Source organism: Mandrillus leucophaeus, unplaced genomic scaffold (genome assembly GCF_000951045.1).
Source record: "Mandrillus leucophaeus isolate KB7577 unplaced genomic scaffold, Mleu.le_1.0 Scaffold274, whole genome shotgun sequence".
NCBI classification, from domain to species: Eukaryota; Metazoa; Chordata; class Mammalia; order Primates; family Cercopithecidae; genus Mandrillus; species Mandrillus leucophaeus.
The window spans coordinates 1,383,471-1,403,700 of record NW_012102854.1 but is presented as its reverse complement, the minus strand read 5'-3'; the positions used below and the strand labels follow the sequence as shown (position 1 = coordinate 1,403,700).

Sequence of the window (20,230 nt, the reverse complement as noted above, 5' to 3'; positions counted from 1 at the left end):
CGCGGCCTGTGCTCAGCCGTGGTCCCTCCAGTCCTGCGGCCCCATCCCGGGTCCCAGCCCGTACCTCGACCCCGCCCCCTCAGCGCGCATCCCCTTCTTCCACGCCCTGGATGGGGTGACAGGGACCTAGGGCCCGGGCTGGGAGGAGGCGGGGCTGGTTCAGGAAGAGACCCGCGCTACCCAAGTGGCCCCCGAAGAGGCCTCCTGAGGCTCCTGGGTCTTTCCCCAGCCCCCATCCCAGCACCTTCCTCGGCATCCTTCTGCCAGCCCTCAGCCCTCCCCGGCGGAGCCCCCTCCTCCTCCCCACAGCCCCTTTCTCATTCCTGGCCCCACCCCCACCCGCTCCATCCCCAGCCTGACCCTTTTCTTCTCCTTCTCCCTCATTTTCACCCCATCCTGGTTCCTCTCAATCCCCCCCGCCCAGCATCAGTCTGAGCCTTTGCCTCATCTCTCCAGCCACTCCCTCCTTACTCCACCCCAACAGGCCAGCACTCTACCTCCCTTGATCCTCGGTCCGCTCCATCTCCTTGTCCTCATCCCCCTCCCCCACCATCTCCCTCTCTCACCATGCTGCTCCCGCTCATTCATCCATTCATTCCCTCACTTAGCAGACATTCACTGAGACCGCCTCTGTGCAGGCTCCATGCTCCAGGCACAGAGAGAGTCAGCTCCCATCCTGCCTTGGGGAACCTCATGGGCTGGAGGGGGAAAGACCCTGAGGGTGAGACCCTGAGGGTGACTCGGGGTTGCAGGGACATGGAGGAGGGAGATGCTACAGCCCAGTCTGGTGAATCTGTCTGGCAGCTGGTTAATTTATTCATGAGATTTTACCCAGCCCCTGCTGTGCGACTGGGCTGGCACTGGGGACCCAGAAAATAATCAGGAACAATCTTGTCTGAACATCAACTCCATGCCTGGCTGTATGCTGGGGAGCTCAGTCTGGGGCCCTCCTTCTGGGAGGCCAGTCATAGTCCAATGAGAGAGATGAACTTGTCACCACCAGTGCCATCTCAGAGTGATCAGAGCTGTAAAGGGAGAAGCTCAGGTCGAGGCATGGAACCTGGGATGGGGGAACTTCAGGGGATGGAGAGAGTCCAGAAGAGATGCCAGGCATAGCCTGAAGGGTCAGGGAGAACTTCTTGGAGGAGGGCACATGTGAGTTGGGACCTAAGGGGTGGGAATGAGGTGAATGTACTCCAGGGAAAGGTGGGGCAAGTGTTCCAGGTTGAGTGAACAGCCTTTGCAAAGGCCTAGAAGGAAATGCGAAGAGGGTGCTTGTTTTGGACTCTTAGAAGTTCAAGAGCTCTGCGAGCGGGGGCAATGGAAAGAGATGGGACTGGAGAGGTAAACAGAAATCAGCTCAGGGAAGTCTCGATTATCAGACCAGAGAATTCAGACTTCATCTTGAAGACAACAGGGAGTCATTGAAGGCCCAGGATCTGTGGAGAAACAGAGCTAGATTTGTGTTTTCTGAAAACAATCCAGGCTGTTGCGGAAAAGCTGGCAGGAGGGGAGAGGCTGGAAGCAGGAAGGCTGATGAGATGGGAGCCGTGATTGTCCAGACAGTGGTAGGAGGTCACTGTACTCTGCAGGGGCTATGGAAGGATTTTCAGCAGGGAGAGATAGGACCAGCATGCTCTCCGTCCTGTTGCCCTGCCTCACGTCTGGTCCCTGCTTCTCCAGTCCACCACCCCAGATCACACATGAAGAAGCAGTCCTGTCCTCAGCCCAGCCCTAACCTCCCCCGACCTGCCCTCCTGCTTCACGCTCAGGGCGGTGTGTGGAGCGCCCCAGGCTCTGGGCCCTGTGCTGCCAGATAACAATGCTCTCGTTGTCTCTTTGCTCCCATCTCTGGGGGCCTCTGATTCTTCTCTCTGCTCTACAGGCACGCAGCACTGACAGCCTGGATGGCCCAGGGGAGGGCTCGGTACAGCCCCTACCCACCGCTGGGGGGCCCAGTGTGAAGGGGAAGCCTGGGAAGAGGTGAGGGTGAGGGAGGAAAGGGCTCAGCTAGGAGCTGGGGAGGCTCAAGGAGCTGCTAGTGACGCATCCCCTGTCTCCCAGGCTCTCAGCTCCTCGAGGCCCCTTCCCGCGGCTGGCTGACTGCGCCCATTTCCACTACGAGAACGTCGACTTTGGCCACATTCAGGTATGGGGGCTTTGCATTTGCACCCAGGAGGGAAGACAATATCCTACGCAACCTTGCAATGATATCAGCTGCTGTGCTTCTGAAACCTGTCCCTGTGACTGGCTGCTGCATGCATCTGAGCAGTCAGTAGCAAAAGTTGCAGGAGCCACAGCAGATGGGGAGAGCTGCTCATTCATTCATCCATTTGTTCTTTTATTCATTCAACGACAACTTTTGTTAGGTATCTGCTCTGTGCCAGGGACCAGCACATCACCAGGCCCTGTCCTCGGGGAGGTCCAGAAAGGGGACACAAACCCATCCCTAGAGAGTGCCATCCCAGGGAGGTCAGGAAATGGGACAAAAGTCCACCTGGGCCTTGCTTTCCCTCTGCAGCTCCTGCTGTCTCCAGACCGTGAAGGGCCCAGCCTCTCTGGAGAGAATGAGCTGGTGTTCGGGGTGCAGGTGACCTGTCAGGTGAGGCCACCCCACCTCTCATCTAGCCTGGGAGACTGGCCGCGGTAGTCCTCAGCTCGGTGTCATGGGGCCCCTGCTCCCTTCTGTCCCTTTGCTCCCACAGGGCCGTTCCTGGCCGGTTCTCCGGAGTTACGATGACTTTCGTTCCCTGGATGCCCACCTCCACCGGTGCATATTTGACCGGAGGTTCTCCTGCCTTCCGGAGCTTCCCCCGCCCCCCGAGGGTGCCAGGGCTGCCCAGGTAACCTGCTTGTTGTCTCAGCCCCTGCCTCGTGAGTATATCCTCATCCACAGTGTGTGAAATCATCAAGGCAGCAGGATAGAAAAATATTTAAATACTGGTATGGCCCAAGTCCCAACCAATCTGAATGAATGGAGAAACCTTAGAAATGTAGTAGGCTTCTGCTACATTTAGCTTCACTAAGTTTTAGGATCATGGGGAGTTCCAGGGGGTTCCATGGGAGGGTCACCATGGTCATACCAACCAGGGCACTCAAGAGCTTGGCCCAGCCTACTTATTCATTCATATGCCCATGTCTCAGTACCTAACAGCTGAGCAGCACCCGTGCGTTCAGGATGAACTTCAGCCCAGAGGCAAGCTAGGGCAGTGTGGGAGGGCAGTGGGCTCTTTCACGTCCACTCACAGAGGCCCACCCTGACAACCTGCCCCCAGATGCTGGTGCCACTGCTACTGCAGTACCTGGAGACCCTGTCAGGACTGGTGGACAGTAACCTCAACTGCGGGCCTGTGCTCACCTGGATGGAGGTGGGCCTGGGCAGGGGGCTTGGAGTTCAGAGTGGGTGAGGGGGTGTCTGAGGGGCGAGAACCAGCCTGGGAGTGTGTGTGGGCATAGAAAAGAAAGGAGCCAGAGTGGAGGAGGCATTGATATTTTAGTGTCTGTGTGGGCGCATGCCTGTGAGAGAATGTGTATGAGTGTGTGTGTGCACGTGTGTGTGTTAGCAGGTGTTCGGCTGTGAGGATACAAGGATTTAAATGTATATCAGTTAGAAATGGGTTGGGCTGTAACTCACAGAACACCTGGCTATGAGTGGCTTAAACCAGAAGGGTTTTTTTTTTTTCTTTTGTTTTTGAGACAGAGTTTCACTTTTGTTGCCCAGGCTGGAGTGCAGTGGCATGATCTCGCTCACCGCAACCTCTGCCTCCCAGGTTCAAGTGATTCTCCTGCCTCAGCCTCCTGAGTAGCTGGGATTACAGGCATGTGCCACCACGCCTGGCTAATTTTGTATTTTTAGTAGAGATAGGGTTTCTCCATGTTGGTCAGACTGGTCTCGAACTCCCGACCTCAGGTGATCTGCCCACCTCAGCCTCCTAAAGTGTTGGGATTATAGGTGTGAGCCACTGTGCCTGGCCTCTGGCTAATTTTTTTTTAAAAAATGTTTTGTAGAGACAGAGTCTTGCTTTGTTGACCAGACTGGTCTTAACCTCCTGGGCTCAAGCGATTCTCTAGCCTCGCCCTCCCAAAGTGCTGGGATTACAGGCGTGTGCCACCACGCCCAGCACAGAGGGTTTTTAGACGGCAACCATGCGGTATCTGCTGTGGAGGATGAAGGTGCAGAGCTGGATGGGGAAGCCTTCAGGTGGGGAAGCCTTCGGGTGGGAGAATCCTGGGACATGTGAGGGGAAATAAAGGGGTTTGTCTTAGAGGTTTCCCTACCCCCAGAGGGTGCCAGGGCTGCATCCCTACAAACAGGAATTTAGGTGTTTGACCAATAGCTCTGTGTGACAGGGGCTCTTGGCAGGGGACAGGCAGTGGCCTCGCCGGGCTTGGAGGAGCTTGGTATGCCTGTACTAACACCGTCTCCTGACCTGTCCTTGCCACATCCCACCTCCATTTCAGCTGGACAATCACGGCCGGCGACTGCTCCTCAGTGAGGAGGCGTCACTCAATATCCCTGCAGTGGCGGCCGCCCACGTGATCAAACGGTACACGGCCCAGGCACCAGATGAGCTGTCCTTTGAGGTGAGGCTGTGGGGAAGCAGACTGCACCTGGGCTCCCCACACCCCCTGCTCCTTCTGACCCTTCTCCTCCCGCCCGCCCCCTCCCAGGTGGGAGACATTGTCTCGGTGATCGACATGCCACCCACGGAGGATCGGAGCTGGTGGCGGGGCAAGCGAGGCTTCCAGGTGAGTCCAGCTGGGTGCGGACAGGTGGGGCTAGGGCACCTGCCAACTGGGGTGGCCCAGCCACTGACCCTGACCTTCCTCAGGTTGGGTTCTTCCCCAGTGAGTGTGTGGAACTCTTCACAGAGCGACCAGGTCCGGGCCTGAAGGCGGGTAAGTGCCATGGACAGACAGGAGGGGTGAGGAGGGGTGGGGAAAAGTGGGGCTTCCTGCGTCTTTTGCCTCCCACTCATCCCTTCCCCCCGATTGTTTGCCCAGCAGATGCCGATGGCCCCCCCTGTGGCATCCCGGCTCCCCAGGGTATCTCGTCTCTGACCTCAGGTAATAGAAACAGGCTGCCAGATCCCTGCCCCTGCCCCGCCAGGCCCCTGGCCATGCTGACCCCACAAGGCCTGCCTTTGCCCTTTGCCCCGACAGCTGTGCCGCGGCCTCGTGGGAAGCTGGCCGGCCTGCTCCGCACCTTCATGCGCTCCCGCCCTTCTCGGCAGCGGCTGCGGCAGCGGGGAATCCTGCGACAGAGGGTGTTTGGCTGCGATCTTGGCGAACACCTCAGCAACTCAGGCCAGGATGGTGAGGCCTGGGCCCACCCACCCCACCCGTCACACCAGGGCTGCGGCCCACCCAGCCCTGACCTTGCTTTCTCTCAGTGCCCCAGGTGCTGCGCTGCTGCTCCGAGTTCATTGAGGCCCACGGGGTGGTGGATGGGATCTACCGGCTATCAGGCGTGTCTTCCAACATCCAGAGGCTTCGGTGAGGGCCCTTAGCCAACCCTGTCCTTCCACAGGCACCAGCACCTCCACTCCAGCCCCGTGCCGCATGCTGGGGACACAGTTACCAGGAGTCAGGAGTTGCAGGATCAAGGCTGGGGTCAGGGACAGCTCTCTTGAGAGTAGAGTTCACAATCTAAGCGAGGACTCTGTCTTCACCGAGCACCTGCCACGTGCCAGGCACTGGGGACACAGCAGTGAGTGAGACAGCCAGAAACGCCTGCCCTCACAGGGCCCACAGGCTAGAGGAAGAGACAAACAGGGGAGGGATAGAGTTCACCAGAAGATGACAGGTTCTGTGGAGGAAAACAGACTGGGGTAGGAGGATGGCGATGAGGAGCCAGGAGGGAGGCCTGCAGTTTTGGATGGCAAGGGCAGAGCCACCTCATTTGAGAGCCTGAAGGCGGGGAGGGGCAGGCCATGCAGAGGGAGCAGCGGGGCAAAGGGAACAGCGACAGGAGGCCATGGCCAAGGAGTCCCCATGCCAGTGCAGGCAAAGCCTTCATGTTAGGGTTTTGGCTTGTACTATAAGTGAAGGGGGAACCGCAGGAGGGCTCTGAGCCAGGGCGGGGTCTAGAAGTGGGGAGGAGCCAGGCGAGATCTTGGCCTGCAGGAGGCTGAGAGGGGAGTGCTTGAAGCCTGCGGGGGTACCTAGAGGGAGCAAGAAGTGGCAGTGGGTGGGAGACTTTACCACAGGCAGTGGGGCCCCACCAGAGAACTGGGAGCAGCAGGGTGCTGGGATTTTGTCCACATTTTCCAGTGCCCTCTTACAGCCAGGAGAATGGCGGCTGCTTGGCAGGAGCTGCTCATGCTCTGGAGTCAGTCAGTCTTGGGTAGCTGCAGGCAGAGGCACATCTGCCTGAGCCTCAGCATCCTCCTCTGTAAATGCAGCACCCTTCTCTTTTGCCACACAGGCTTGCTGGGGAGTTCAGTAAGGTTCTGCCTCTGAAGAGCCCAGTGTAGGACCTGGGGAAGAGGGTTCCATCCACCTGCAGGCACTTGGGGGTAGGGGCAGGGGGAGCACGGCCAGGTGAGTGAGCCCCTCTGACCTGGATCTTCCTCCTCCTTGACATGGTGGTCTCAGGCATGAGTTTGACAGCGAGAGGATCCCAGAGCTGTCTGGCCCCGCCTTCCTGCAGGACATCCACAGCGTGTCCTCCCTCTGCAAGCTCTACTTCCGAGAACTTCCGAACCCTCTGCTCACCTACCAGCTCTATGGGAAATTCAGTGTGAGTAAGGGAGCTGGCGGGACGGAGGGGGCCGGGACGCCTCTGACCCAATCCTCATCACACCCACCCACCATCTCAGGAGGCCATGTCAGTGCCTGGGGAGGAGGAGCGTCTGGTGCGGGTACACGATGTCATCCAGCAGTTGCCCCCGCCACATTACAGGTAAACCAGGAGGGGCGGGGTGGGACTTGGTGGGATTCCAAGGGGGTTGAGGCTCAGGTGTCCCCCTCTGCTCCCACCCCCAGGACCCTGGAGTACCTGCTGAGGCACCTGGCCCGCATGGCGAGACACAGTGCTAACACCAGCATGCATGCCCGCAACCTGGCCATTGTCTGGGCACCCAACCTGCTACGGTGAGCTGCTTGCTCGCCTGCCCACCCCTCAGGTCTTTCCCCAAAACCACGCCAGGAACCCACCCAGCTTTTCTTTTGTTTATTCATTGAATACATGAATACATGTCTATCAAATACCTTCCGTGGACCTGGCCCCATCCCCAGCACTGGGGACACAGCACGGAGCACGGCCCTGTCCTCCTGGGACTCATGTTCTCATGGAGGAGATGGACCATGAACATCAACAGGAAAATACAGAGTAAGGTCTGATGGTGATGAGTGCTGAGGAGGAGAGAGGAGGAGGGAAGGGCAGTGTGCAGGGTCAGGGCAGTGTGAGGTTTTTAGTGAGGGTGGCAAGGGAGGTTTTGGCAGGTCTTCTGTGGCCAGCAGCAGAATAAGCCTGGAGGACTTGATGGTGAACGAGACAGGCATGATCTCTGCCCTGCAGGAGTTCACATTCTCCTGGGGGCACAGATACATAATCAAGTAAAAAAGGTGATATGTCAGAGGGCGGGCATATGATGGATGGAGAAAAATAAATGAGAAAGGCCAGGGGTACAGAGAAGAGAGTGTACAGTTTTGAATAAAGTGGGTGAGGAAGACTGCACTAATAAGGCAACATTTGAGTCAAGACCTGCAGAGGATGAGGGAGGGCCCTGGGGGTGCATCTGGGGAGTGCCAGGTTGAGGGAACGGCAGGTGCAGACATCTGGGCCTGGGCTGGTGCCTGGTGCGTTGAAGGAGCCGCAGGGAGGCTGGTGTGGCTGGAGCTGAGTGAGTGAGGGGTTGAAGGAGAGGAGATGATGAGGTCAGAGAGGTGACAGAGACCAGACAGGGGTGACTCACAGGTCATGGGTCACAGTGAAGACTTTGCTCTTGCCTGGAGCGAGGTGCAGCCAGGGCAGGGCTCTGAGCCAGGTAGGCCCTGATGGGACTCAGGTGGTCCCAGGATCCCTCTGGCTGCAGGTGGGGACCGTAGCAGGAGGCCAGGAAGGAGGCTCTGGGATGTCCAGGCTGGGGAAGACAGAGGCTGGGCCAGATGGGGCAGTGGAGGGGGTGACAGACTGAGCCACAGGAAGAACCACACTGACTGAGATGGGGAAGGCAGGAGGGGCGGCTCTGGGGGAAGGTTGAGAGCCTAGCGAGGTGTGATCAGTTTGAGAAGATCAGAGGTATTGAATAGACAGTCACTGCCTCCACTGGCTCCCCACATTGCCCTGCCAGAACCTGCTGGCTGGGCTCAAGGCACCCGGCCTCCCTCCTGCTCCTCCCATCCAGGTCCATGGAGCTGGAGTCAGTGGGAATGGGTGGTGCCGCGGCGTTCCGGGAAGTGCGGGTGCAGTCGGTGGTGGTGGAGTTTCTGCTCACCCACGTGGACGTCCTGTTCAGCGACACCTTCACCTCCGCTGGCCTCGACCCTGCAGGTATGCCCTCCCACCCGCTGAGGTCCTGGCTACTGCCCACCACGGTCAGGGCTGCAGAGGGAGGGCAGGTGGGCTCCCAGTCCCATTCCCACCCCACTGAAGCTGGGCCTCCCTCCCGGCTCCTTGAGGACCCCGCCCCGGCCTCTCCCTCCCCGCGCCCCCCCTCCTTCTCATTTCAGCTCCTCCGCTCAGGATTCCCACCTCTTGGCCCGGACGCCGCTCTTCCTTCACCCCTTGTAGCTCCTGGGGGCGCTTGGGGCCATGGGTCCACCTGGGAGGAGGTGGGAGGTCCCCAGACTTGACCCCTCCCCGGCCCCGCCCAGACTCCCCGCCCTGCCCCGGACCCCAGCCCAGTCAGGACTCTGCTCGTCGGAGGGCCCTCTGGCCCGAGGTAACTGAAGCCAGAGCCGCTGCCCTCGCTGGCTGCCGGGAGCTGCCTCCTCATCAGCTCGTCCTGCCCCGCCCTCCTCCCACCTGCCTGCTGCCCGCCCGCTCCCTCCTGATCCGCCCCGGCCCCCTGCCTTGCCAGCCCGGGTGGGCATGCTGCGGGGCCGGGGCTTGGGCTGTGGCGCTTGGCTTTGCCTGTGGCCTTGGGCGGCCCCAGAGCTGACAGGTGCCCCCTTTCCACACTCCCCAGGCCGATGCCTGCTCCCCAGGCCCAAGTCCCTCGCGGGCAGCTGCCCCTCCACCCGCCTGCTGACGCTGGAGGAAGCCCAGGCGCGCACGCAGGGCCGGCTGGGGATGCCCACAGAGCCCACAACTCCCAAGACCCCCGCCTCACCTGCGGAAAGGTGAGTGGGATGCTGGGGGTGGTGAGGGGCAGGTGGAGGCCTAGTTCCTCAGACGACCTGCCATTTCTCCCCCAAACCGCAGGAGGAAAGGGGAGAGAGGGGAGAAACAGCGGAAGCCAGGGGGCAGCAGCTGGAAGACGTTCTTTGCACTGGGCCGAGGCCCCAGTGTCCCTCGAAAGAAGCCCCTGCCCTGGCTGGGGGGCACCCGCGCCCCACCGCAGCCTTCAGGTGAGAGGCTGGGCCATGGGCTGGTGGGCAGCGGTGGTCGCTGGAGTGCCCTCCTACCTCTTCGTCTCCTGCAGGCGGCAGACCCGACACCGTCACACTGAGATCTGCCAAGAGCGAGGAGTCTCTGTCATCGCAGGCCAGCGGGGCTGGTGAGCAAGGAGGGGAAGTGGGGGGTCACTATCTGCGCCCAAGTGGAGCCAGGAGGAATTGGGGCCCTTGTTTGGCCTCCAAATTTTGTACTTCACATTTGGGGGTCCTGGGGCTTTTGAAAATTTTAACCTGGCCTTTATGTACAATGAGTTGGATACAGTATCACCTTTGGTGCATCACACACCAAAACTTAACTTATTGGTCCATGACAGGCCCTTTAAAAAGTCTTTATTATTCCTGTTGAACATTTTTAAATAACATTATGGACATCCATGAACCCACCAGCCTAGAACTAAAGCAGCTCCATTCCTTCTCCCCTTCAAGTTCCTCCCCACTGGAGGCATCCTCTCAATTTGCAGACTACCCTGCCCTTGCTTTCCAGGTTTGATCATACACAGGTGTGTGTGGAAGGATCATACTGCTCAGTTCTAGTCATTTTGGAAACTTTATTTAAAGGGTGTCATAAGAAAGGGGCACCGCGCTTGGCTTTTTCCCCATCGCTACCTCACAGCCTGCCGCGCTGCTGGGTGCCGCTTTCCGGCCTCTGCCAGGGGCTGCTTATCCATCCCACCCAGCCATGCCTCTGGGGGCTCTTCTGAACCACCGCGCTGTCCTCACACTCCTGGGGTACTGCCCTCCCATGTACCCAGGAGCACAGGCACTGTCCTGCCGGCTCAGCAGCTGTGTGTGAATCTGTTGGTCTCGTGCCCACAGCCTGTGGGGCGGCCACAGGACCTTCGTGCTTTGGGCCGGAAGTGTCCTCTTCATGGTCTCCACCGTGAATCTGAAACAGCTTTTCCTGGCTTCACAGCTACTGTGGCACTCTCTGGGGAGGTGCCTCTTCATGTCCTTTCCCCAGCTTTCTGTGGGGCTGTGCGCCCTGTTCTCAGGGATGGTCTCACTGACTCCACCCTCCAGGCCTCCAGAGGCTGCACAGGCTGCGGCGACCCCACTCCAGCAGCGACGCTTTCCCCGTGGGCCCAGCACCTGCTGGCTCCTGCGAGAGCCTGTCCTCGTCCTCCTCCTCTGAGTCCTCCTCCTCGGAGTCCTCCTCTTCATCCTCTGAGTCCTCAGCAGCTGGGCTGGGGGCACTCTCTGGGTCCCCCTCACACCGTACCTCAGCCTGGCTAGATGATGGTGATGAGCTGGACTTCAGCCCACCCCGCTGCCTGGAGGGACTCCGGGGGCTGGACTTTGATCCCTTAACCTTCCGCTGCAGCAGCCCCACCCCAGGGGATCCCGCACCTCCCGCCAGCCCAGCACCCCCCGCCCCTGCCTCTGCCTTCCCACCCAGGGTGACCCCCCAGGCCATCTCGCCCCGAGGGCCCACCAGCCCTGCCTCGCCCGCTGCCCTGGACATCTCAGAGCCCCTGGCTGTATCAGTGCCACCCGCTGTCCTAGAACTGCTGGGGGCTGGGGGAGCACCTGCCTCAGCCACCCCAACACCAGCTCTCAGCCCTGGCCGGAGCCTGCGCCCCCATCTCATACCCCTGCTGCTGCGTGGAGCCGAGGCCCCGCTGACTGACGCCTGCCAGCAGGAGATGTGCAGCAAGCTCCGGGGAGCTCAGGGCCCACTGGGTGAGTCCTGCTCGGCCTACCCCACCCCTGTCCCCGCCTGCTCTCACTGACCCTGAGGGCCTGGCCCCAGCTGAACCCCTCTCCATTCATTTATATAGGTCCTGATATGGAGTCACCATTGCCACCCCCTCCCCTGTCTCTCCTGCGCCCTGGGGGTGCCCCACCCCCGCCCCCCAAGAACCCAGCGCGCCTCATGGCCCTGGCCCTGGCTGAGCGGGCTCAGCAGGTGGCCGAGCAACAGAGCCAGCAGGAGTGTGGGGGCACCCCACCTGCTCCCCGATCCCCCTTCCGCCGGTCGCTGTCTCTGGAGGTGGGTGGGGAGCCCCCAGGGACCTCAGGGAGTGGGCCACCTCCCAACTCCCTAGCCCATCCGAGTGTCTGGGTCCCGGGACCCCCATCCTACTTACCAAGGCAACAAAGCGATGGGAGCCTGCTGAGGAGCCAGCGGCCCATGGGGACCTCAAGGAGAGGACTCCGAGGCCCTGCCCAGGTCAGTGCCCAGCTCAGGGCAGGTGGGGGGGGCAGGGATGCGCCAGAGGCAGCAGCCCAGTCCCCATGTTCTGTCCCCTCACAGGTTCCTACCCCCGGCTTCTTCTCCCCAGCCCCCAGGGAGTGCCTGCCACCCTTCCTCGGGGTCCCCAAGCCAGGCTTGTACCCCCTGGGCCCCCCATCCTTCCAGCCCAGTTCCCCAGCCCCGGTCTGGAGGAGCTCCCTGGGCCCCCCTGCACCACTCGACAGGGGAGAGAACCTGTACTATGAGATCGGGGCAGGTGAGGGGTCCCCCTATTCTGGCCCTACCCGCTCCTGGAGTCCCTTTCGCTCCATGCCCCCCGACAGGCTCAATGCCTCCTATGGCATGCTTGGCCAATCGCCCCCACTCCATAGGTCCCCTGACTTCCTGCTCAGCTACCCGCCAGCCCCCTCCTGCTTTCCCCCTGACCACCTTGGCTACTCAGCCCCCCAGCACCCTGCTCGGCGCCCCACACCGCCTGAGCCCCTCTATGTCAACCTAGCCCTAGGGCCCAGAGGTCCCTCACCTGCCTCTTCCTCCTCCTCTTCCCCTCCTGCCCACCCCCGAAGCCGTTCAGATCCTGGTCCCCCAGTCCCCCGCCTTCCCCAGAAACAACGGGCACCCTGGGGCCCCCGTACCCCTCATAGGGTGCCGGGTCCCTGGGGCCCCCCTGAGCCTCTCCTGCTCTACAGGGCAGCCCCGCCAGCCTATGGAAGGGGGGGCGAGCTCCACCGAGGGTCCTTGTACAGAAATGGAGGGCAAAGAGGGGAGGGGGCTGGTCCCCCACCCCCTTACCCCACTCCCAGCTGGTCCCTCCACTCTGAGGGCCAGACCCGAAGCTACTGCTGAGCACCAGCTGGGAGGGGCCGTCCTTCCTTCCCTTCACCCCTACTGGATCTTGGCTCAACCAAATCCCTTGTTTTGTATTTTCTTGAGCCCCGACCACTACCCCAGGTTTCTAACTTTGTAACTTGCTTCTGATGTGGGTCCCTAACCTGTAATCCCAGCTTCCCTACCCTGGACTGAAGGGTCCGCCCATCCCCCCCCCTCCATCCTGGGGGCCCTTGCACAAATCTGGGGTGGGGGGGCTAGGCTGACCCCATCCTCCTCTCCCTCCAGGAGCCCCCAGCATGTCCTGACCTGTGCACGGGGATGGGGGGACAACTCCTACCCTTCCTTCCCCACATGCCCCACTAAACCATCTGACAACATTAATGAATAAAATGGTGAAAATGTGGCTGCTGAAGTCGTGCTGGGGCCAAACTCAGTGAGTGAAGACAGACAGAGGGGGCGCTCTATCAGTCTATTTCCTTCTGGGGAGGCACCAAGGCAGGAGTTACTCCTGGGAGCCTCTAAGAGGTGGTATCCGCAGAGCGGGAACCATGGGCACCCTGGGAGTCTAGGTCAGGAGTGGGGCTCAGGCTGGGCTTTTCTCCAAGCTGACATCCTTTTTGCAGCTCTGCTATGATCTCCAGCAGGTCCATCCTGGGAAGCAGTGGGGCACAGGCAGACCTAGGGTTACCTCAGGGATAAAGACCTAGGGTTACCCAGGGTCCTCCCATCCGAGGCCTCAGGTCTCACTTCTGCAGGCTGGAGAAGAGACCTTCTCCAGTCAGCTCAGTAGCGGGTGCCTGCAGGAGAGAAGGCTGGAGATGCCACCTGGTAGCCATGGCGCTCCAGCGGGCCTGGGAGGGCGGATGGGGCACAGACTGGGCTCGGGGTCCCCTGCTTAGCCTGCCCTCGTGGCCTTCCAGCAGCCTCCCAATGTGTGGGAAGCCTCCCTGTGGGTCAGCAGGCTGGGGATGGGCTCATAGGGCTGGGGCTCCAGCAGAGTAACCCTGTGTGTGTGCCACAGCAGCCCCTGCAGGGCTGGAATCTTGGCTGAGAGCTTCCTCAAACTGCTCCATAGAGCTCTGGGTCCCCAGCAGGGAGGCTGAGTCCTGGAGGCTGGAGGTGGAGTGCAGGGAAGGGCCCTGGGGGAAGCAGGGTTGGTTAAGGGTCACAGGTGAGTGAGGGGACAGTTGGGCGACCCTAAAATTCCCTGGTCAAAGGAGAGGCAGCCAGAGAACTTGGGGTTGGTGACTACTGGAGGGCGGGCAGAGGTAGTCACAGGTTAGCAATGGGACAGTTGTTCAAGGCTCTGGGGGTATCTGTACTATTGGGCTGGGCTCCAGGCAGCAGTGCAGGCTGACCCTGGCTGTGGGGCTGTGGCCAGACCTAGGGCTGGGGCCTGAGCTAGGCCCAGAGCTGCTGCCTAGAGTCAAGCTGCTGCCCAAGCTCCAGGCTGCACCCTGCTGTGGCCTGTGACCTCAGGAGTCTCTGGGGCCTGCAGAGAGGGATGGCAGAGAGCTGGCATGGGTTGCCCAGGTGTCCTACAGCTCCCTTGGTCCCCCACAGCCCCATCCTGGCTCCTACCTGGAATGGGATGGGGTCTGGGGACATCACAGGGGGCACACACCTGGGTGTGGTCTTGGCTCTGTGAGCCACTTCACGGCACACTTTCTCTGTGGGGACAGACCAGTTGGTCAGACCCGGGGCGGACCTGTCCACCCTGTCCAAGGGTCATGTTCACCCTTAAATCCCCATCAGGGACCGCAGAGCTCGGGACACAGTCAGTGCTCGGTACCACTGCTGACTGGCCAACTGAAGCCACACCTTCCATACAGCTCCTTGATCCTGCCCCGACAGATGTACCAGCAACCAGGCCCTCACCTCTCAGCAGGAGCCTGGCCGGGCCCCATCCTGGGCTCCCCCGCCACAGCCACATGGTGCAGACGGCCCACCTGGGTGTCTAGATCCCTCTTGGAACCCAGCTCCACTGGGAAGCGAAAGGGCAGTGAGGGCATCTGTGGGGTCTGGTTCCCGGGCAGGGATCCGCTAGGGGGTCTCATGAGGGAAGGGGGATGTGAAGGACCAGAACTTTGGGGACAAGAAAACAATAAAGACAGAGTTGGCTGGGGGTTTTGGGGGCGCAGTCTAGAAGGGAAGGGGATTCAGGAGGGGTCTGATGAGAAGGGAGGCGGCTGAATGAGAAAAGGGGGTGGCTCTGGGAGGGCGACACACCAGAAGGTCTGGGGTCGCAGGGAGACTGAGAGCTGAGGGGGATCTAAGGCAATTGGAGGGCTGGGAGGGGGCTTAGGGCTGGGGTCGGGCGTGCCAGGGTGGCAGAAGGGCTGCGAGGATAGAATTTGAGCCTGGGAAGGGAGTCGAAGGGCTTGGGAGGAGGCTCTGAAGGCTGCGGTGGGAGGAAGAGGCGTCTGTGGTTTAGGATTTGAGAGGTGGTGAGAGGGGTCGTGGGAAGGCTCTGGGGACAGCGTCTGTGGGGTCCGCGGGGTGGATGGGGTCTGAGGGCAGCCGGCGGGCTCTGAAGGAGGAGAGGGCACTGATGGCAGGATCTGCCGACGGTTCGAGGGTCCGAGGGTGGGACGCCTGGACTAAGGACTAGGGAAGTGTCTGTGTGTTAGGGGTGGGGTCTGCAGGCTGGGAAAGGGGGCTCTGAGGACAGTGTCTGGGGCTGGGGAAGGGGTCAGCGGAATGGGGACAGGGTTTGCTAAACGGGTGGGGGCGGGGTCTGAGGGCCGCGGAAGAGAATGACACGGTGGGAGGGGCTTGAGGGCTCGCGGAAGGGTCTGAGAGTAATCTGTGGGAGCAGAAAGCTCTGGGAAAGTTCTGGGCCCAGACCCCCAGTCCAGGTGGCTTTGCACTCACCGTTGGGCTAGACAGTGGTCGCCACGTGACTGCCACGTGATTCGGCCGCCGTATGAGTGGGAATCCGAGGTGCTTGAGCCCCAGTGGCCTCCCGCAGCGCCTGCGCAGTAGCACCCCCTTCCCCAACACAGCCCAGCGACTCGGCCTGGGACCCATCGCCCTGACCAGTCGGGCCTGTCACTGTCTGAGGATGGGGCTGTCTACCCACACCGGACTAAGCTCTGTAAGGCAGGACCTGGGGTCGTTCTTGTCACTGTTGTGTTCACAGCCTTGTTCACCCCAGAACCTAGCTCAAAGGAGGCCTCATTCAGCGCTTTTATTCTCACTCTGTCGCCCAGGCTGGGGTGCAGGGGCACGATCTCGGCTCACTGCAACCTCCATCTCCCAGGTTCAAGCAATTCTCCTACCTCAGCCTCCCGAGCAGCTGGGATTACAGGCTCACACCACCACGCCCAGCTAATTTTTGTATTTTTAGTAGACACGGGGTTTCACCATGTTGACCAGGCTGGCCTCCAACTCCTGACTTCTGCCCATCTTGGCCTCCCAAAGTGCTGGGATTACAGGCATGAACCACTGTACCTGGCGTTCTTCTCAGACAGGATCTCACTCTGTTGCCCGGGCTGGTGTGCAGTGGTGAGATCACAGTTCACTCCAGCCTCCACCTCCAGGGCTCAAGCCAACCTCCTGCCTCAGTCTCCCAAGTAGCTGGGACCACAGGCACAGGCCACCCACCACACCTAGCTAATTTTTTCTTTTTAAGGTGGAGTCTCGCTCTGTTGTCAGGCTGGAGTGCAGTGGCACTATCTTGGCTCACTGAAACCTCCGCCTCCCAGGTTGAAGCGATTCTCCTGCCTCAGCCTCCCAAGTAGCTGGGACTACAGGTAAGTGCCACCTCGCCAGGCTAATTTTTGTATTTTTAGTAGAGACAGGGTTTCACCACGTTGGCCAGGATGGTTTCGATCTCTTGACCTCGTGATCCATCTACCTCAGCCTCCCAAAGTGCTGGGATTACAGGTGTTAGCCACCGCGCCTGGCTAATTTCTTTCTTTTCTGAGATATGGGGTTTCACTATGTTGCCCAGACTGGTCTCAAACTCCTGACCTCAAGCAATCCACCTGCCTTGGTCTCCCAAAGTGCTGGGATTACAGGCATGAGCCACTGCGCTTAGTTTCATTCAATGCTTATTAACTGACAGAATGACTTGGCTCTTTCTTCTGTCCCTCCCTGGCCACTTGGCCTAGGCCAAGCCCCTTGACTTCAGTGCCTTGGTGTCTGCTCTCCATGTGTGCCCGTCCTTTAGGCATCCCCTGGGATGAAGAAAGTTCTGCATCAGTCGCTGGTCAGACCCAACCCAGGATGGGCTGCCTCAGAGGAGGGGGAGGCTTCCTTAGTCCTCCATCAGTGCCCTTACTATTCTCAGTGGGTGTCTAACGATCTTTTTCTTCTCTTTTCTTTTGAGACGGAGTCTTGCTCTGTTGTCCAGGCTGGAGTGCAGTGGCATGATCTCAGCTCACTGCAAGCTCTGCCTCCTGGATTCATGCCATTCTCCTGCCTCAGCCTCCCAAGAAGCTGGGACTACAGGTGCCCACCACCATGCCTGGCTTTTTTTTTTTTTGTATTTTTAGTAGAGATGGGGTTTCACTGTGTTAGCCAGGATGGTCTCGATCTCCTGACCTCATGAGCCACCCGCCTCAGCCTCCCAAAATGCTGGGATTACAGGTGTGAGTCACCACACTCAATCTTTTTTTTTTTTTTTTTTTGAAATACAGTCTCTTTCTGTCACCCAGACTGGAGAACAGCCTGGATACAGTCATAGATCACTGCAGCCTCAAACCCCTGGGCTCAAGTGATCCTCCTGCCTCAGTCTCCTGAGCTGGGACCACAGGCACGCACCACCATGCCTTACTGATTTAATTTTTTATAGAGAAAGAATATTGCTATGTTGCCCAGGCTGGTCTCGAACTCCTAGACTGAAGGAAGCCTCCCACCTTGGCCTCCCAAAGCACTGGGATTATAGGCAAGAGCCACCACTCCCAGCCTAATGCTCTCTCTTGAATTGCAAAACCCCTGGCTTGGACTGGCTGAGGTCAAGATGAGCCCTTCCACAAGGAGGCGGTGTCAGTGCAGGACAGCAGCTTTGGCAGTGCCTAAGGACCTTTATTGACCACATGACCCCCTCAGGGGTGCTAGTGGGGTATCCTTCGGCGTCCTGGCAGCAGCCGCCGCCACAGTTCTTGGCTGAGCAGCTCCTGTTCCCTGCGGACACCCTGAAGCACGCTCCGGTTTTCCTGGGCCCTCCGGATCAGGTAGGGGATTACCTCCTCCAAGGAGCCATAGGGGATGGACTTATACACTACATAGCCGGCCTGCCCTGCAGGGAGAGTGGGTTTTGCTTTTTCATTTTTGGTGTTTTTCTGAGACAGAGTCTCACTCTGTTGCCCAGACTGGAGTGCAGTGGCATAGTCTCCGCTCACTGCAACCTCCGCCTCCCAGGTTCAAGTGATTCTCCTCCTGCTTCAGCCTCCTGAGTGGCTGGGATTATAGGCGTGTGCCACTATACCTGGCTAATTTTTGTATTTTTAGTAGAGACGGGGGTCTTACCATGTTTGCCAGGCTGGTCTCGAACTCCTGACCTCAGGTGATCCGCCTGCCTCGGCCTCCCAGAGTGCTGGGATTACAGGCGTGAGCCACCGCACCCGACCTATTTATTTTGTTTTTGAGACAGAATCTGGCTCTGTCGCCCAGGCTGGAGTGCAGTGGCATGATCTCAGCTCACTACAACCTCCGCCTCCTGGGTTCAAGTGATTATCCTGCCTCAGCCTCCCCAGTAGCTGGGTTACAGGCATGCACCACCATGCCCAGCCAATTTTTGTAGTTTTAGTAGAGATGGAGTTTCACCATGTTGGCCAGGGTGGTCTCGAACTCCTGACCTCAAGTGATCCACCCACGTTGGCCTCCCAAAGTACTGGGGTTGCAGGTGTGAGCCACTACGCCCTGCCCCAGCTAATTGTTCTTATTATTTGAAGAGGTGGAATCTCACTATATTGCCCTGGCTGGCCTCAAACTCCTGAGCTCAAGTGATCCTCATGCCTTGGCCTCCCAAAATGCTGGGATTACAGGCGTGATCCACTGCATCCAGCCTGCATTTTAAAAAGTCTTAGTTATTAAAATGGTGCCAAGAGAGTAAGGAATTTACTAATCCAAGAATCAAGAGAAAGTGAGGCCAGGTATGGTGGCTCATGCCTGTAATCCCAGCACTTTGGGAGGCTGAGGTGGGCAGATCACCTGAGTTCAAGAGTTCGAGACCAGCCTGGCCAACACGGTGAAACCTGTCTCTACTAAAAATACAAAAATTAGCCAGGCATGGTGGCAGCTGCCTGTAGTCCCAACTACTTAGGAGGCTGAGGCAGGAGAAATTGCTTGAACCCAGGAGGCAAAGGTTGCAGTGAGCCAAGATGGCACCACTGGACTCCAGCGTGAGTAACGGAGCAAGACTCTGTCTCTAAATAAATAAATAGATAAATAAATAAATAAGAAAATGAGAACCCAGAGAGAGTAGGGACACACAGTAAGCCACTTCTGTCCTGAAAGCAAAACCGAGCTGCTATTTGATGACTTCACAGAGTTTTGGGAGGACATTGAGTCAGACTTCAAGCCTGACTGAGGTGAGAGTTATAAGGGAGAACTTCCCCAAGTTAAACCAGAACCCAAAAAACTACACCCTCAGAGTAAGAGCTAATAAACAGTCAACACTGCAACCTTCCCCCAGTCCCAGGAAATGGTCTTGGTCATAAACAGATCAAGGAACAAAACAGAAAAATCCACCTCTGCGAACTTGGGGCTATGGGTTAACCCCCTTATGTATTTGTAGTTCAAATTTGCACCAGTGGGGTGTCTCAAGAAACTCAAGCTGTGAATTTAGGATAAAGTGATTTTGTTCTGCTTAGCACCTGGCAGAAGGAAACGTTAATTATCTGGTGTCAGGCTCTGAGGAGCAAAAGGAGTAAAGATAGCAAAACACACAAGAAATAATACACCATGATCAAGAACCAGCAGAAATGACAGACGGCAGACACAGAGACACAGCCTGGGAAGGCCCGCAGACACTGGAATGACAGATCTCTCTGGAAGGATCTGGAGGCTGGGCCTTGATTGGGAATAGGAGAAGGGCTCTGGCTGGGAGGGAGTGAGGCCTGGGGCTTGGTGGGGATGGGGGAGACATTCACATACCCAGTGCCAGAGAGACGTGGTCACACATGCCCAGAAGTTGTCCGAAACAGACAGTCCCGTCCAGAGGAATGCCCAGCTCCCACATGCTGCAGAAAAGACCACATCATCACTCCAGACCGTGGCTGCATCTAGAGCTTAGAGTCAGTCACTAAGCACCCATATGGCAGCTCCAGTAATTCAAATATTGAAGTATTTCCAAACTCAATGATACATAATAATAAGTCCTTTGCATTCCTTGAAGGTCCCCCAGGGACTCCCAGCCACTTCCCTGGAGCTCTCAGACCTCCTTATGCCCCAGCAAATAAGGGGTGACGTCTTGTCCATCTGGGACCTATAAGGACCTACAGGTATAGCAGGGGTTAATGTGTTTATTTGTTTTAAGAGGTAGGGTCTTGCTTTGTTATCCAGGCTGGAGTGCAGTGGCTCAAGCACTGCTCACTGCAGCCTCAACCTCCTGGGCTCAAGTGATCCTTCCACCTCAGCCTCCCGAATAGCTGGGACTACAGGTGTGCACCACCACACCCAGCTTTTTTTTTT

General features: G+C 58.7%; 2 protein-coding genes across 2 annotated transcripts in view; one reads left to right on the top strand and one right to left on the bottom strand.

Annotated features, from left to right (window-relative positions):
- ARHGAP33 (Rho GTPase activating protein 33) overlaps positions 1 to 12,992 on the top strand; it is a 14,771-nt gene extending 1,779 nt beyond the window's left edge. The window contains exons 2-22 of the mRNA XM_011984846.1: positions 1,886 to 1,983; positions 2,065 to 2,149; positions 2,522 to 2,602; positions 2,706 to 2,843; positions 3,276 to 3,368; positions 4,462 to 4,584; positions 4,672 to 4,749; positions 4,833 to 4,899; positions 5,005 to 5,067; positions 5,164 to 5,316; positions 5,394 to 5,496; positions 6,598 to 6,742; positions 6,822 to 6,904; positions 6,988 to 7,095; positions 8,352 to 8,497; positions 9,135 to 9,288; positions 9,371 to 9,516; positions 9,591 to 9,665; positions 10,585 to 11,244; positions 11,343 to 11,734; positions 11,819 to 12,992. Of these exons, the coding sequence (XP_011840236.1) occupies positions 3,276 to 3,368; positions 4,462 to 4,584; positions 4,672 to 4,749; positions 4,833 to 4,899; positions 5,005 to 5,067; positions 5,164 to 5,316; positions 5,394 to 5,496; positions 6,598 to 6,742; positions 6,822 to 6,904; positions 6,988 to 7,095; positions 8,352 to 8,497; positions 9,135 to 9,288; positions 9,371 to 9,516; positions 9,591 to 9,665; positions 10,585 to 11,244; positions 11,343 to 11,734; positions 11,819 to 12,604 (3,375 nt within the window). The 5' untranslated portion in view covers positions 1,886 to 1,983; positions 2,065 to 2,149; positions 2,522 to 2,602; positions 2,706 to 2,843 and the 3' untranslated portion in view covers positions 12,605 to 12,992. The remainder of the gene's footprint in view (positions 1 to 1,885; positions 1,984 to 2,064; positions 2,150 to 2,521; positions 2,603 to 2,705; positions 2,844 to 3,275; positions 3,369 to 4,461; positions 4,585 to 4,671; positions 4,750 to 4,832; positions 4,900 to 5,004; positions 5,068 to 5,163; positions 5,317 to 5,393; positions 5,497 to 6,597; positions 6,743 to 6,821; positions 6,905 to 6,987; positions 7,096 to 8,351; positions 8,498 to 9,134; positions 9,289 to 9,370; positions 9,517 to 9,590; positions 9,666 to 10,584; positions 11,245 to 11,342; positions 11,735 to 11,818) is intronic.
- A 4,607-nt stretch (positions 12,993 to 17,599) lies between these two features.
- PRODH2 (proline dehydrogenase (oxidase) 2) overlaps positions 17,600 to 20,230 on the bottom strand; it is an 18,807-nt gene continuing 16,176 nt past the window's right edge. The window contains exons 10-11 of the mRNA XM_011984873.1: positions 19,694 to 19,779; positions 17,600 to 17,834 (exon numbers count right to left, since the gene is read on the bottom strand). Of these exons, the coding sequence (XP_011840263.1) occupies positions 17,650 to 17,834; positions 19,694 to 19,779 (271 nt within the window). The 3' untranslated portion in view covers positions 17,600 to 17,649. The remainder of the gene's footprint in view (positions 17,835 to 19,693; positions 19,780 to 20,230) is intronic.